Source organism: Camellia sinensis, chromosome 5, assembly GCF_055761805.1.
Source record: "Camellia sinensis isolate YWXY chromosome 5, ASM5576180v1, whole genome shotgun sequence".
Taxonomy (NCBI): Eukaryota; Viridiplantae; Streptophyta; class Magnoliopsida; order Ericales; family Theaceae; genus Camellia; species Camellia sinensis.
Genome location: NC_138965.1, coordinates 87490101 through 87506525, shown reverse-complemented (window position 1 = coordinate 87506525; position 16425 = coordinate 87490101). Strand labels below are relative to the sequence as shown.

The 16425-nt window shown below is 36.2% G+C and overlaps 1 protein-coding gene across 1 annotated transcript; it reads right to left on the bottom strand.

Moving 5' to 3' along the window:
* Positions 1 to 3076: 3076 nt before the first annotated feature.
* On the bottom strand, positions 3077 to 3592 carry LOC145791513 (uncharacterized). Its single transcript, XM_082871870.1, has one exon. The coding sequence runs from the start codon at positions 3590 to 3592 to the stop codon at positions 3077 to 3079; it is 516 nt and encodes a 171-aa protein (XP_082727996.1).
* Positions 3593 to 16425: the final 12833 nt, after the last annotated feature.

The following is a 16425-nucleotide window of genomic DNA, read 5'->3' as shown; positions in this document are numbered from 1 at the left end:
GATATATATATATATATATATATATGTGTGTGTGTGTGTGTAGTTTGAGCCAAAATCATGCATTTGGAACCTTTGAACATCAAGTTGAAGCTCAAGAATGTGTTCTGGAAAACCCAAAATTTTTGATGTCCGCTCGAGTAGGGAAAGAGACGCTCGAACGGGAAATTCGTGCTCCCAGTACTTTTGCAGACTTGGATGTCCGCTCAAGCGGGGAAGTTCACGCTCGAGCGGGGAGCTATGTAGGCAGACCTTCAGCTCGAGCGCCAGACTTCACGCTCGAGTGTAATTTTGACACATCCAGTACTTTTGCAAGTCTCAAGGGTCCGCTCGAGCGGGGAAGTCCACGCTCGAGCGGGGACCCTGTTTTTTGAAATTTTGAAAAGACATTCTGTGTTTCATTTTCTGTTCTCTTTCATTCCCAAGTACTCTTAGGCATGCATTGAGCATTGTAATTGAATTAAAGAGATAAGAATGAAGCCTAAAGAGGAATATATGAATTTAGAACGGAAGTCCACGCTCGAGCAGGGAAGTCCACGCTCGAGCGGGGAAGTCCATTGGGCATGCATTAGGCATGCATTGAGCGAGGAAGTCCACGCTCGAGTGGGGACCCTATTTTTTGAAATTTTGAAAAGACATTCTGTGTTTCATTTTCTGTTCTCTTTCATTCCCAAGTACTCTTAGGCATGCATTGAGCATTGTAATTGAATTAAAGAGATAAGAATGAAGCCTAAAGAGGAATATGTGAATTTAGAACGGATCGAATTGCTTGTGACCCTTTTGTGTTCATGGAATGTGTAGGGTCGAGCTCCAGGGCAAACCAACCAACCGATCACTGTGAGTAATATCTTAACAAAGATTTCTGGAATATGTTATTGTCCAATTGCTTACTGCTATGTAAGTTTTATAAGTTCATTGATTTGATTAGTGGACAATGTTTGCTATACCAAATGAATGGGCCGGAAACCGTTTTGACACGAATGAATGGGCCGGAGGCCGTTTTGACATGAATGAATGGACCGGAGGTTGTTTTGACACGAATGAATGGGCCGGAGGCCATTTTGACATGAATGAATGGGCCGGAGGCCGTTTCGACATGAACGAATGAATGGGCCAAAGGCCAGTTTGTCATCTGAATGGGTCACAGGCCGTTTTGACACAAATGAATGAATGGGCCAAAGGCCAATTTGTTTGGAACCACAGTCACTTGACTTAAATTGTGTATATATGTCAAATAGAAATATGAATTGGGCCCAAGGCCGTTTGAAGCATATTATTCTACACACCGTTTGTATAACTTCTGTATTTGATATTATTCACTGGGCTATCGCTCACGCTCATTCATGTATTTTGTAGATGAGCCCAGAGAAGTCCAAACCCAGCCCTAGTGAAGTATATGTAGAACAACAAAGGTTTTGGGAGAGTCAGCCCTTGTGTCTCACACACGAGACTGTCTTCGCCCTTTTGTTATGTATTCACATTTTGTCATGTTGGCGAAGACTTTGCATATGTTGTATATAGTCGTGATGGGTTGACTTAGACTTATATGATCCTGTATATACAGAACCTTATGTAGTTCATTTTCGCTGTGAGTTATTAATATGCATATGGATAGTTTGTTATGACGTGCCATGTAAGCACAGCTCTATAGACAAAGTTTTTAATTGCTTCCGTTTGGCCCTCGTTAACTCTGTTAAAATACGAAAGGTTTGGTTTGAGGCCGTAGGTAATCTCATGATTACTGGTCGGTTATGTCCTTAACCCACGGGGGCGGGTTAGGGTCGTGACAGTTGGAGAAGAGTTCCAATTAATTATGGAAAAACATGAGCCTATCAATTTTGCCGATGGTTGGATCATACCTATAACACCCCGAATAATGCCATTAATGGTAATTAATATTAGGCACCTTTCAACCAAAATTAAGCTATTTGATTATATAGAATAAATAATTTATTACTTGAAAAAGAATGTAGTGAATAAGATGTGTGCACATGAATTCCTTTGTCAAAATAATCATTAACATATATAAAAAAAAAAAAATTATTGAATTTCAGCACCTCATAATATCAAGGAATAGAAACATAAATAGAAATTAATTGGAAATGAATACAATTGGTTAGGAATGTGAAGGAAATGCATGTGTCAAGAATTATAAGAGTAAGGAAAAATTAGATCAATTTTAAAGCTTTTGTATAATTTTGGTGGATCAAATTAAGCTAAGGAATAATTTTGGACTTGAAATTAAAAAGCCTAATAGCATGAATTTGACGTGAAGAATATTTTAGACATTTTGTCAAAAAACTGATTAAGATTAATGAAATTAAATAAGATTAAATTATTTTAATTGAGATTAATTTAGTAATGGAAATCAAGGATTAATTCTAAATGAATGGAGCTAGACATGATTAATTAATTAGAATTCATGTAGTGATTCGTTTAATAGGAGATTTTATTTTGAATAAGAAATTGAAAGCCTAGATGATTTAAGAAACCATAAGTGATGAGCTTAATTGATTCGGTTTAAAGTACAGAACCATATGAGAGTTTAATTAAAAATTTGATTCAAATTAGTAAAATTAGGAATGATTAAACTAAATTTTAATTGAGATTAATTAAGCTAATTAACATAAAAATTATACATAGGGGTGTTTTGGAAAGATGATAAAAAGTTGACTTTTGATTTTTTACAAAGCTTTTTGGCTTTTTTGGAAAGTGATTTGGGAAGTTGGTTTAAAGTTGTTTTTTTTGCTTTTTGGGTTAATATTTGTTTATGGTGTCACATCACAATAAAATGACCAAAATACCCCCCATCCAACGTAGGAAATTTATTTTTTCACCCTGGTGGTTGTTTGAACAATTTTTTGGGAATGTAATATTAAAATTATTCAATGTTACCAACAATGTAAAAGTTTGCGTTTTTCCAAAGAAATTGTGCTTCAAAATTTTTTTTTTTTTTCGATTTATTCTTGCTAAATGCATTTGACGACCTTTGTTTTACAAAGACAAATAGACAGTATTATAATTAGTTCAACAGTACACATTCATATCATTTCCTATCAATAGGTGCGTCCAAACAGGATTACAGCCCGAGTTCACATCGATGTTGCACCAACTCGTTTCGGATGGATTTTCTAACTTTGTTCATATGTATGTCATCATCGCCTTCCGGTTCACCACCATTGTTATCACCAACACCCGCAGCATTTGGCATGTCGTTGAAAATAAAAGTCTTTGCATTGGCAACCCTGTTGAAGGCTTCATCGTCGTTGGAGTAGAGGCGTATAAAATTATGTAGTGCCACTGAAGCCCCGACCAATGGCACCTGCACTTTTCCAAAATCATACCAAGGCATGTTATGTAGGAAACCGTATCGTGCTTTTACTCCAAATGTACGTTCAATTGCACTCTGTAAAGAGGAGTGCATCGTGTTCAAAACTTCGTTTGCATTTTTTGCCCATCCACTAGTGTGAAACTCTTCTTGGTGGTATCGATATCCCTTAAACGGAGCCAGAAAGCCTTTGTGGTTCTTGTACCCCACATCAACGAGGTAATATTTTTCTACTTGTAATAAGATTATTTGCATTAGTAACCTCATGTCTTAATCAAATGCACATAACTAACAGCAACATTGAACACCCCTAATTCATCTAACCTTTCTCTAGGTGGGGGAATTATTTTGTCAGGTCCTGTGTTACTTCATTAAAAACTCTGTCATCGTGCATACTACCCTCCTATCCGCAGGAGATAAAATTAGAACACAAATTAAAATCACACACAACAAGTATGTTTTGTGTGTGCCGTCCTTTACAGCCAAAATATGGCGTCGCTTCCCACAACGAGAGATGTGCCTCCACGTGTATGCCGTCTAGCTCGCCAATACAGTGGGCAAGCACACAAAGCAGTTGCGTAAGCGACAAGGACGAACACATTAGCCCAAAAATGTAATTCCTTGTTTTGTAAATATGGTTACTAATCAGTATTGGCTAATTACGTAAACTCACTCTGAATGGCAAATATTTTCATCAGGACTCCAAGTACGGATATCTGTTGTGTTGTGACCTCATCGGTCGACGTGCACTTGTAAACAACTTCATTGCTTTAAGAACGTGCATTACATGATGCCATACTGTCTTCCCCGACTGTTGGAAATGGTTTTCAATATCCCAACTCAGGAAGCCTTGTAACACGAATATGAACATGCCGACACTCTAAACTACATCCACACCATGGAGACGTTGTGAAAGTGGAAGGCCAAAATCCTCAACTAATGTCTTGCATAACAATAAGAATACATTCTTTGGCATCCTAAAATTTTGTTGAAATGCTTCGTTCCGACCTCGAAGCATCTCCTTTATCCACAAGCAACCAGTCAACGATGATGTGTGAAATGTAGTCTTGTTAACATACGCGTACTCATTGGCAACGCGTGCAGTTTCCACCCATATCATTGATGTTATCGATTCCATTTCTCTAATCGTCTCTCATATCTACATATTTATTTGCCTATTGCATATGACTCCTGAGCTAGTACCTTCTTGTGGATCCATGGACGCTACACACCACGAAAGAAAAAAAAAACAAATTTGCAGACAAACCAAAAAATATGTTTGTAACCAACAATACCAAAAACATTTGATCCATATGGTATGTTAGTCCACAATAACCACTTTGTATAGTTTACAACACTTGCTTGCCATAAATAGTGTTCCAATAAATAGATTAATAACAAATACCAATATATGTTAATGTCAGCAACTTACCACACCTTTGGCAATGTTATGTTAGTGTGAAGTAAATAAAAAATGAAATGCAGAACTGTAGATACCCCATTTTTGACCGCCATGAAGACTTGGATGCCTCAAGTTGATCATCCGATGATGAAACACTACGCTGTACCTACGCTCAATTTTCTCAGCAAGAAGCCTTGGTTCTCAAGTTTTAGAGCCTAGAATCTTGCACCACTTTTGGACCAAAACCTTTTTTTTTTTTTTCTTAATTAAAGCCTGACCACCCAGAGGCCTGTAGGCTAATAGGTGGCTAGGTGGCCAAAATTTAATGGTTAGCCATCCCCTAGATGGCCAGCCGGCCAGGTTTCTCGGCTAGCAGATATTTTGCTGCCAACTATTCCCCTATGTGCATGCACTGCACTAGTTGGCTCAATATAGATATTTTTGATTGAGGCACCATTTTTTCTATATATACATGACCATACCTTATGTTTTTAGGTTAGAAAAATTCCTAAAAACTCAAATTCTTGAAATTCTCTCTCTCTCTCTCTCTCTCTCTCTCTATATATATATATATATATATATATTTATCTATTTTGCAACCTATATACACCTTACCCATACTTCCTAAACAAATATTGTAGCTATTATTGCTGAGATTTTTGAGTCTAAATTTAAGCTCTTGAGGGTGCTTACTTGTGAGTTTGTGAATCAAAGAGTTACTCATCTTCAAGAGGTATAACCTTGGCCTTCTTTACACTACTTCTTCCTACTCTTTTCTTGCTGATTTCATACTATTTTTACACTATTTTTATGGGATGAAACTTGTGGCCTAAAGCTATCAAAGGTGGAGGGGTTAACCACCTTTCTTTGAACCTTATTTTCCAAGCTTTTGCCCTTGTGTTTCCCACTTCTTTCTCAAATTGTTTCCCACTTTTTACCACTTTTTTTTAGAGTTTTTTAGAGGCTAAAAATGTGGTTTTGAAGTCTCAAAAATGGAGGGGTTAGCCACCCCTCCTTAGGCTTGCTTACTAGCTTTATTTCTCTATTATTTTAGCTCACTTGTTCTAGCATTTTCATGTTAATTTTAGCACTATTTTTGTGACTTTTAGGACTATTTTAATGTGTTTACTTCATTCATGCCTTGTATAGTATGCTTGTAGTGTTGTAGTCCTCATATGTTTAGTGGTTTAGGCCTTAGACACCAATCTATTTTAGTTGATAGCTTTTATTTTGGGCTTTTCATACATGTGTTTACACTTGTGATAATCATCTCTGTACTCTCCCTTCTTTCTTGGTTTATTTATTTGAGAGTCATTTCAAATGAGTGTTGTTTAAGACATGCGAAAGAGACCCTTCCATGCTTAATGGTTTAATCTCTTCGAAGGTTCATTACCAAGGCATTACATCTTTCTGATGTGAAGAACAACTTCTTTTTTGACCCTTCCCTTCATTTAGTGGACTTAATTCTCATTTTTGCACTAAATGATTAAAGAATGGAAAGGTAATTAAAAGAGGTTAATAAAAGTGGACCAAAATGGTAACAAGAGAATAAAATCAAATCGGGTTCAATTGAACGCTAATTGAACCCATTGAGTCTTGAGTCATTTCATACTCTCTAGTGATGATAATGGCTCAAGAATCAATGTCTACGACCTCCCTTGAGGTAACTCTATGATGGGAAAAGGTTTTGTTGGTCTTTGCTTTCCATTTATTAAGACTTTGTCTCATCAATTCATAGATCATCACGCAACAAGTTTGCGTCAATTGATGGTTTGCGATTCAAGTCTACCTCTCCATTAATCTATTTCATGATAGGGAGAGGCAGAAAGGACAAACATCCCTTGGAATTACTCTATTTATGCTCTATTTCTTTTCTGTTGCAAGAGCGCAGACCCCTAAAATAGTGGCCTGTCGGCCACCTAACATCCGGTCAACCACCTTTTTCTGGCTGGCCGGCCACTTCTATAGCGATCCCGGATTTACCCCTGTTATACAGTGATCTGGACATATGTCCGTGGATGTTGGTAGTTGATTAATATCTTGTTTACATCCTTTTTATTTCATATTTGAGTTTTGGGATGTGTTGGGCAGGTTTGTTACAGGTTGGTTGAGTTTTGAAACCAAAACTAGTTGCCCAGATTTTGATCTGTCCGCTCGAGCGGGGGCTTTGGCGCTCGAGCGGGAATTGCACCCATCCAGTATTTCCTGTGCAGTGTTGGACGCTCGAGCGTGGGATTGGCCGCTCGAGCGGGGTTGTGTGAGTGCCGCTCGAGCGGGGAGTTGGAAGCTCGAGCGGAGACCTGCTTCTGTAAAAGTTCTGGGAGTGTGTATCCGCCGCTCGAGCGGGATTGTTGACGCTCGAGCGGGAGTCTGTGAGTGACGCTCGAGCGGGGTGCTTGACGCTCGAGCGGGAAACTGGGTTTAAGTTCCGAGTTTTGACTTTTCAAATCACTTTTTCACTTTCTCTTCTCTCTCCTACTTTTCAAAAACTCCATTGTTGAGCCTCTCTCTCTAGAAACTACCTTCTCTCTAGGTTTTGATCTAGTATGAGTGATTTGCTCATCTTTGGCCTTTACAAAAAGGTTGTTGATCGTCGAGGGCTGCATTTTAATCTGAAAATTTCGGGTTTTGGAGCACGTTGGGTTTTGTCTTCTTCTCCTTTGGGGCTCCGAATTTGAGGTAGGGATATCCTACTCCTCTCTATGGGTTTTGTCTTTAAATTTTAGTATTTTGAGATGTTGGGGTTGGTTTGGTAATTTTGTGAGAGTTTGGGGCTTTTGTGTAATTTTACAAAAGTTGGGGTTTTATTTATAATAAACCTAGATGCATGTTTGGCATAGAGAAATGGAATAAATGTTGAATCATTGATGAAAATGGGACCCTAAGGGTTGTAATGTTAATTATGGAAAATGACCTAATTACATTGTTTGATTAATTGGGATAATTAATTGTGAGAAATGAGGAAATGAAATGGAATTGTTGAGAGTGGAAATGCATGTGTTTAAAGGGTGTAGCTGAATTGTTTATCACTCACCGAATTGAAATGTTGATTGAATATCCAATTGTGCATTTATTTTCTGTTTAGAAATAACTGCTTTGGGCTATCGGTGGAGGATAGTCGTGATTGTTGTAGACAATGCATGATGATTAGGCAAACGAAAACTAATCAATGGAATGTGTCATGGAATTTGACGGTTGAATAGAATACATTAACTGTATGTATTGAATGATGGTATATAGAACCCATGTGTTTGTATACGTTATGTGTAGAGGAGGAGACGGGGGATGTACTCCGCGGTTTAGGGGAAGATGGGGGATGTACCTCTAAACCGGATAGTGTTGGGAGAAGATAGGGGATGAACTCCGTAGACACGACTCATATGCTTGTCTAGAGAAGTGAAGATAGAGCTCATATGCTTATCTTTGAGAAGTGTAGATACAGCTCATATGCTTGTCTAGAAAAGTGAAGATAGGGCTAATATGCTTATCTTTGTGAAATGTGAATGTAGCTTATATGCTTATCTGTGAATGTGGGATATAGTTCTTATACATATCTGTTGAGACGATGATAGAGCTAATATGCTTATCTGTTGAAAAAGGGAAAATGAAAAGTAACTTGGACTCGAAAGTCGTATGACATAAAATGTGATTTATGTGGATGTATCAGTGTTGACCATCTATCAATTGCTAATCTTTTAGTCATTGTTCATGGTTGGTTTAGTGTATTTTTGCTGGGCTGTGGCTCACCCTATATGGGAATATCATTTTCAGGTGCAGGTAGCATGCCACCTCTAAGGACATAGCTTGGGAGGCTAGAGGCGGACACATTTTTGTTGTTTTATTTTTGATGTATTACATGTAATCTCAAGCCAAGGGCTTAAACTGTAAATGAGTTAGTTCTCTTTTGTTGTAACCAAGTGTTAACTTGGAAAGCTGTAAGCCCGTAGGGCATTTGCTTTTGTTGTTAACATGTAATACTTTTGTAAGGAACAACTCTGATTAATAGAAGAATGTGGATATTTTGTATGTCAATGAATGTCTTAATTGATGGTTTAATGTTATTATTTTGAGGGCGTTACAACTTCATTTTATATAGGCAGTGCCATTTTCATGGTAGAACAGAGCAAAAGCTGGGGCTAAAACAGATTAAATTTCTGACTGTGAAACAGAACAGTCCTGGTAGCAAAATAGAGGAGTTTTCGGACGGATATTCTCATTATGCATGTGCAACACTTCGAGTCCCGTAGTCCATTAATTTAATGCTTTAGTATTAATGTGTTGTAATTAAACACTTAGATTCATTTGAACTTGTAATACTTAGTTAATCTAGCTTATTCATTCATTTGTATTTGTAATAAGTAGTTAACTCGGACACTTAGACATTCGGACCCTCCTGCGTGAGGACAAATATATAATAATGTGTGTATGTCTTCCAATCTCCATTTCTTTCTTACTTTTTTGTTCTTCACTCATGATGGTTGTATGTTGCATTCATGTTTTAATTTCATAAACATTACCATGTGTACATATTCATGTTTGCACGCATAAGGTTTGGCTCATAATACATGCCTTGAATGGACTCACATGCCATATTAGTAGCCGAGCCTATTAATTGCATGTTGTACGCGTTGCATTAATCATGTTGCATTGCTTAGGATCATGTATTTTTCTACTCATTTTTGTTTTCCTTGGCTTACCTCGGAGTACTAGGTGAACGGTTTTTGCTTTAGCATATTGCATGCGTGTGATTGTACCATGTCAATCATGTTTTCTATGAGGCTAAGTGCTTATTTGATATACCTATTTGAATGCCTGTGGATGAAGGGTTTTTTTTTTTTTTGCTTAAGTTGGGATGATTCGATCAATGAGATCACTTTTTCAAATAGTACATATTCAAAACACTTGTCAAAACAAACATGAAATCAAAGCGTTCCAACTTTTGTGAATTAGTCTATACTTGTGTACATCACATAGTAAAGATAGCATAACAACCAAAACAAGAGCATATAATACAGATAAAAAAATCACATCATGATTAGTAGAGGCCGATCTTTGATCGGGTGAGTGGAGTGCTCAATTCATGACCTTCCCCTCTCATACCTAAGTTCCCGAGCCGAGACACTTTGGTGATGACGGACACATGACCTTTGGCACAAGTCATGGGTTTCCTAAAATTCTCAAAAAATATTTAAGCAGCGACTTTGAAATCTAGCAATGCAGTCCATTTTTGGCATTTTTGATTAAAAATCAATTTTCTAAAAAAGTTTGCCGCATTTGGACTCTTTTGTGTTTCTCCGTTTCACATTGCGCTTGTGAAACCAGATTCAAAACCACGAGAGTCCAAACTGTATGGCTATCATATCCGAAGAGCACGAAAAGCAAGCTACAAGAATTTGTTCAATATAAGTAAAAGTAGAAGCACAACAATAAATGAATTAATAATCAGTCACCAACTTGTTGTTTCCATACGAACATACCGTGTCCATATATAGTACTTGTGTGACAAATTCAAGTACATACAACTATTTGCATGTGATGTATGAAGAACAACGATGTGACACTTCCCTGTGAAAGCTAGTACATGGTGGATGTGGCTAACAGATTTCATTGTCATGCTTCCATGGCATTAGCAACAAAATAAGCAACAGTTTCATTGTTGCATGTACACTTGTTGGACATTACCACGTCATAAGTGAGGTTTAAAACCTACTCCTGCCATCTACCAACATCCAAAAAAATTTGTTTTACCCTACAACAATTTATAGAACCAAAATAAATAAATAAATAAATACAAAAAAATTAGTTTAACAGCAATTTCCACAAAAAAAGGGAGAAATTTCTTACACACTGTAGCATACTTAAGGAAAAGGTAGTACATCGTGCATGTAACTCGCAGAGTACCTAAGATTCCATTGCCATGCATCCATGGCATTAGCAACATGTGACACAACAGTTGCATATAGTGGCATGTACACTTGTTGGACATTACCCACGTCATAAGTAAGGGTTAAAACCTACTCCTCCCATCTACCAACATCAAAGAAAATTTCTTTACCCTGCAGCAATTTACACAACGAAAAAAAATTAAAAAAAAAAAGTTAATAGAAAATTTCACAACAATAACAAACAAAATATATATGTAGTTTATTCTGCCGCAAACTTAAGTAAGTGCACCCAACACAAGTGAAATTAAATGTTATTATGTTGCACAGAGAGGCAAACTAAAACAGAATAAACTCCAAACAAATTTAACAACTACACTATTGTCAAACATATCCTTCTTCTTAAAACAAATTTCAAAAATAACAAAATGAAAAAAAAAATAAAAGGGTCTAGAGCATAAAGTCCATAATAGTTCAACTACAATAGCATAGCAGCAGTAAAAGACAATGACAGGGCAGGAGATTAATTCATATTAACCACACCATCACTGCCGAATAGACGTACGTCCCGCTGACGCTCTCTTCCAACATTATGCGGTGTGCAAGCATGTTTCTCTTTCAACCACGCAACAATGTAATCCAGGGGGAGGGCCATCATGAGGTCGCGATTATTGGGTGAATCCATTATGCTGCATGTGAATGAGAACAACTGATCGCCAGGCTCCAATCCAGGCGTGTTCATTAGTCTCGCAAGACAGTCCCCCCATAGTGTTCTCACCCATCTCTGTGGGAACATGTTGCGTAATTTTCAGTTCCCGACTTTGTTTACTAATTGCCTCCACAAGGTTGTCCATGCTACTTATGACAATACCAAGGGTTAGTCGTTTGCGACATTTTGCATTGGTTGATCTGTCAGCGGCTGAATATGGGGGAGTATCGTCGAACAACGAACTATCCACTACGTTCTCCCTGACAGTATCATGGCCCAAATGCGGTGGTGTGCTAGCACTGAGAGGTCCCATGCCACTGTCATCGTCAGCATTGGCCGGGGTAGCATTATCATCGTGGAGTTCAATTGGAGTCCATACATGTTTTCCTGTCGCAACAGTGCCGGAGTACATCCGTTCTATTAGCTCCAAGTGCTCCAAAGGCTTCATCTTGAACTTGGCACATCAGTTGTTCATTTGAGACACAAGAAGACTCATATGTAAAAAATTGTAGCAATTTATTTGTAGGGACGAAAGTGAAGCAGCAATGACAGTGAAATCCAACTATACTGAATTACATAAGTGAGAATGTAAAGTTACTGTAATCGTAACTGAGAATGTGAACCAATCAATTCTACCAAATTATTTGAAGGGATTATGTAATTACCAATAATCAATTACATCGTTGACAATGTAAAATAATTGTAGTAATTTTTTTGTAGGGATGAAAGTGCACCAGCAAGGCAATTGAATTCCAACAATAATCAGTTTCAGTAATAATTCACAAACAATAATTCTAACCATACAAATAATTGTAAACATTGAAAGTTGTGCGGTTCACAAGAGAGAATTTTAAAAATATAGCAATTAATAATTAAAACATTACTATACTAAAGTTGTTCATTCATTTTCAGGTTGGATTGGATGGATGTAAAAAGCTATGAGCTCTTTGGACTTGGCACAATTATTTGTAGGATAATTTTAATATATTCAGGAATTCCTTTGAATTCAGAAAGTAGTTACGTAAACAAAATATTGCACTCCATATCACAAACAGTAGTACGAGAATATGGAAACAAAAAATATGGCACTATATACCGCTTGCATTTTGGCCCACCAATGGTCAAGTGCTGTAAACAAACCCGTCTCTTGGTCATACCTAAGCAGTGGCGGAGTCAGAAAATTAATTTAGAGGGGGCACTTACTAATTATAATAATTTTTACAAAAATATTTCACGTAAATTTTTTACGATTGATTTCAGGAAACATCAAAAAAAAAAAAAAATTATTTGTAACTAGTGTATCATGGATAATACAAAAAAAAAAAAATGGATATAAGCCTTAAAATAAATTATATAATGATAAATTATTTTTTGACACAAAATTTGATTAAAAATTCTATATAATGGTAATACCACGTCATCATTGGTATGTAACATCACCCACTAATGGTAAATAAATGCATAAAGAGTGAACCTCACATGTCAAATGTAACTAACAATCTAATAAATTTCATATCTTTATAGTGAAATTACTTATACTCGCATATCACTAATAATGACATCGTCGTTACATTCAAAAATTTTCATAGCTAATATGGTTTATTTATAATAGTCTCTTCATTTTCAATCAAAATAACCGTTATTGTTTTCATAATTTTTAAAATGTCATTGACATTTCACTCTAATAATATTTTTAAAATTTTTTATTTAAATTTTTTTTTTATGTTTGCAAAAAAAAAAAAACCAAAAATCCAGGGGGGGCACGTGACCCCCCTGGTCACATGCTCCCTCCGCCACTGTACCCAAGCCCTATCAAGCCTTGGCTGGCATCCTCCAGCTTCTTCTATGCAATCCAATCTTTTTTCAAGTTGTCATATTTGTTTTTCATTTGTTTAGCCAAATGTAGCAGGCCAGTTTTGTCCAAAAACTTCTTGGCAACGTTGTTATACCTAGTCATTGACAATCTACACGGTTGTTGATTACCTGCGTCCATTTCAGCGATGATGAGTTATAGATATAGCTTTATGTTGTCACTGTCGAACTGGCATTTGTGGACTAGTTGTTGTTGGGTTGATGTAACAGCCTTACCTCGATTTCAAGAAGGGATACTGGGTGACGAACAGTTTGTTGCCATGATTAGTAGCATTGGTGTAGCTAGAGTGATGAGAAATGAAATCCAAAAATATGTAAAGTTAATGATGTAGCAGTTTAATAAAGTTTGAGTAAATGTTTTTTCATGTCCATGGCAGAAAACATTGTTCATAGACAATTAATGAAGGTGTAGATAATAGTACAAAACGACAAAAAGACAAAGACAGTTCATCTAGCAATTTGCAGAAATATTATGTGATACAATACCCTATGCATTACTGACAACAACGATATATAACGGTGGTAGATGATACAAAACCAAATGTACATGTAACAACAGAAATGACAATGCATTACATACGAAACAACAACACAAAAACAACAACGCACAAAACACCGACAACATTGCACGTAACCCCATATCGACAACATTTGATAGGTGGTCAGTAGCAAATCTATCGCTGCGAAACTCATCACAACAACCAATCCACGGAACACATCACTGTCGTACAAAAGTGAAATAGATAGTTAGACTGCATGATATGTGACATAACAACAAAAGAAAAATTACATGACTAACTGCATAAGAGAGGGGTAACACAAAGAAACCGTAGGCCTAGGGCAAACGTAGTACGCACGGCATGGGTTTTTGGCAAATCTGGAAATCTTGACAACGCAATGTCCAAAGCCACATGCACACATCCTTGGTGGCCATAACGAAGCGACAGTTGACATGGATGACGCCATCTCTATAATCTTTTTTTTTTTGTTGAAGAGTTATCAATAGCAAAACAGAATCTACGGTAGGGTTGTGGGTGGTTTGTCATTGCTTTGGTTATTTTATTTTATTTCTGACATTCACATTCGTTAGTTATATTCCTTGTGTTTCTTGGGTTTTATAAGTTATACCAACAATTTGATTGTGCTATCTTGGATACAAAAAAAAAAAAAAAAAAAAAAAACACCAAACTAAAAAAAATAACAATACAAAGAAAAAAAGAAGCCATTTTCTTTTGGATTTCCTATTGTTTTCAGATCAGCTCTTTTAGTTTTAGATGTAATATTTTTTTTTTCCATCACCTTGACTACCAGATACACAACTGTTCTATGTGTAGTTCTGTTTCTTGGTTCCTAATGTAGTCTCAATTTATCTATCTGTAAACATTACTGAAAAACTTCAAGTAGATAGTAGTTTTAGACCTATTTGGATCTAAGAAAAGCTGTGTATTGTTCTTAAACTTGGGTCTAACATTCTAAGGCTGTTGTACATCCTTCACTTGGGGATTTAGAGTTGCAAAGGATGGAGGAGAGTAGCTTTGTTGGTAGAGACTACAACAGCTCCCATATTTGTTGTGGACATTGATGGCCACATAAATGGTTAGAATGCCAAGGTTGCAGAGTTGACAGGATTATCGGTTGTGTAAGCTATTGGAAAATCTTTGGTTCATGATCTTGTTTTTAAGGAATCAGAACATACCGTTGACAAGTAATTATTTGACAGATAGTCCTTTTAACTGTAATGTTTATTAATTTTGCTAAACCTAGAAATCTATTACTGTGGTCTTTTCATACCCCTTGGAAATACAATATCCTATTTTTTAAACTCTGAAAAACATAAATTTCTTTATGATAGGATAGCATGAAGAATTGGAGAACTAACATAAATTCCTTTATTTATTATCATATATGTATTGCAAAATACATTTTACTGAAGATATGTATTAAGAACAGTACCAATTTACCAATACATATATTGAATCACAAGATACGTATCGTGATTCATAAGTTACTAACAACACTATTTGAAATTGGTCAGATAAATTTCCATTTGCCTTTTTCGACCAAAATGGACAATATGTGCAAGGTCTATTAACAGCAACTAAAAGGGTTAGTATGGATGGCCAGATTATTGGAGCCTTCTGTTTCTTAGTCTGGAATTGCAACAGGCTCTAAAAGTCCATAGACTACAAGAGAATAAATGCTTTGCAAGGATGAAAAAGTTGGCTTACATTTGCCAAGAAATTTTGTTTCCATTAAGTGGTATACACTTTACGAATTTGCTTTTGGAGGCTACGGACTTGACCGAAGATCAGAAATAGTTTCTTCAAACAAGAGAGAAATAAAATTTGGAGAACTTTTCATCTCAGTTATGATTAATTTTAACAATAGAAAGAAGATGACAGCAATTTAATCTAATCTCAACCTTCTTCACATATTCTCCTTTTTATTTTAATTTATGGAATAAGAAACGGAAGGTTTTGGTTAGTGGGGAAGGGCATCACCAATAAATATTGCATTATGAAATTAAACTAAAAAGCAAGTTTAACATAAAAACAAAAAGAAAAGAAAAAGAATAATAAGTAACAATCCAATATTAATACCATGCCAAACCAAAATTAAACACAAAAGATAGGACTCTCTTCTTTGTCAAGGAACTCATAATAAAACCCTAAACACAAATCACATGTACAAGCACATATTTAAACACTCTTATATATGTACTTTCAATCTTTCATAAAAATAAAGGAAAACCAAACAAAAAAATAATAATAACAGTAACACCCATCACGCATAAGGTATCATTTATCACTCTGGAAAGTAAATAAAGATCTATTTATGCTGCTTGTGAGAAGCAAATGTTAAAAATTAAATGGGATGTCATTTTGGGTAGCATTGAAAATTGTTGAGTTTCTCTAAATTTGTTATGCTCAATAATAGATAAAGAGCTGAGATGCATAAATATAAGCACTTCCATGGCTATGAAACAGTCCATAAAATCCCTATAACAACTAGATTAATCATGAAAAAAATTTATTAAAGAAACAAGAACCTTATATGGGGTGTAGGGATAACCTCTAACAATCAAGCTTTTTAAACCAGTGTACATTTTTATAACACAAGCAGCCATCCTTTGTTTTCGGACATATTTTTTTTTCCTGTAGTAAATGATAGATAACCCCCAATAGCAACAGCAGGAGAAGGAAATAGCAGAAAAGAGATGGATTTGTTGTTCTGT

Coding starts and splice junctions, on each gene's coding strand:
- LOC145791513 (XM_082871870.1), bottom strand. CDS start 3,592: ATGAGGTTACTAATGCAAATAATCTTATTACAAGTAGAAAAATATTAC.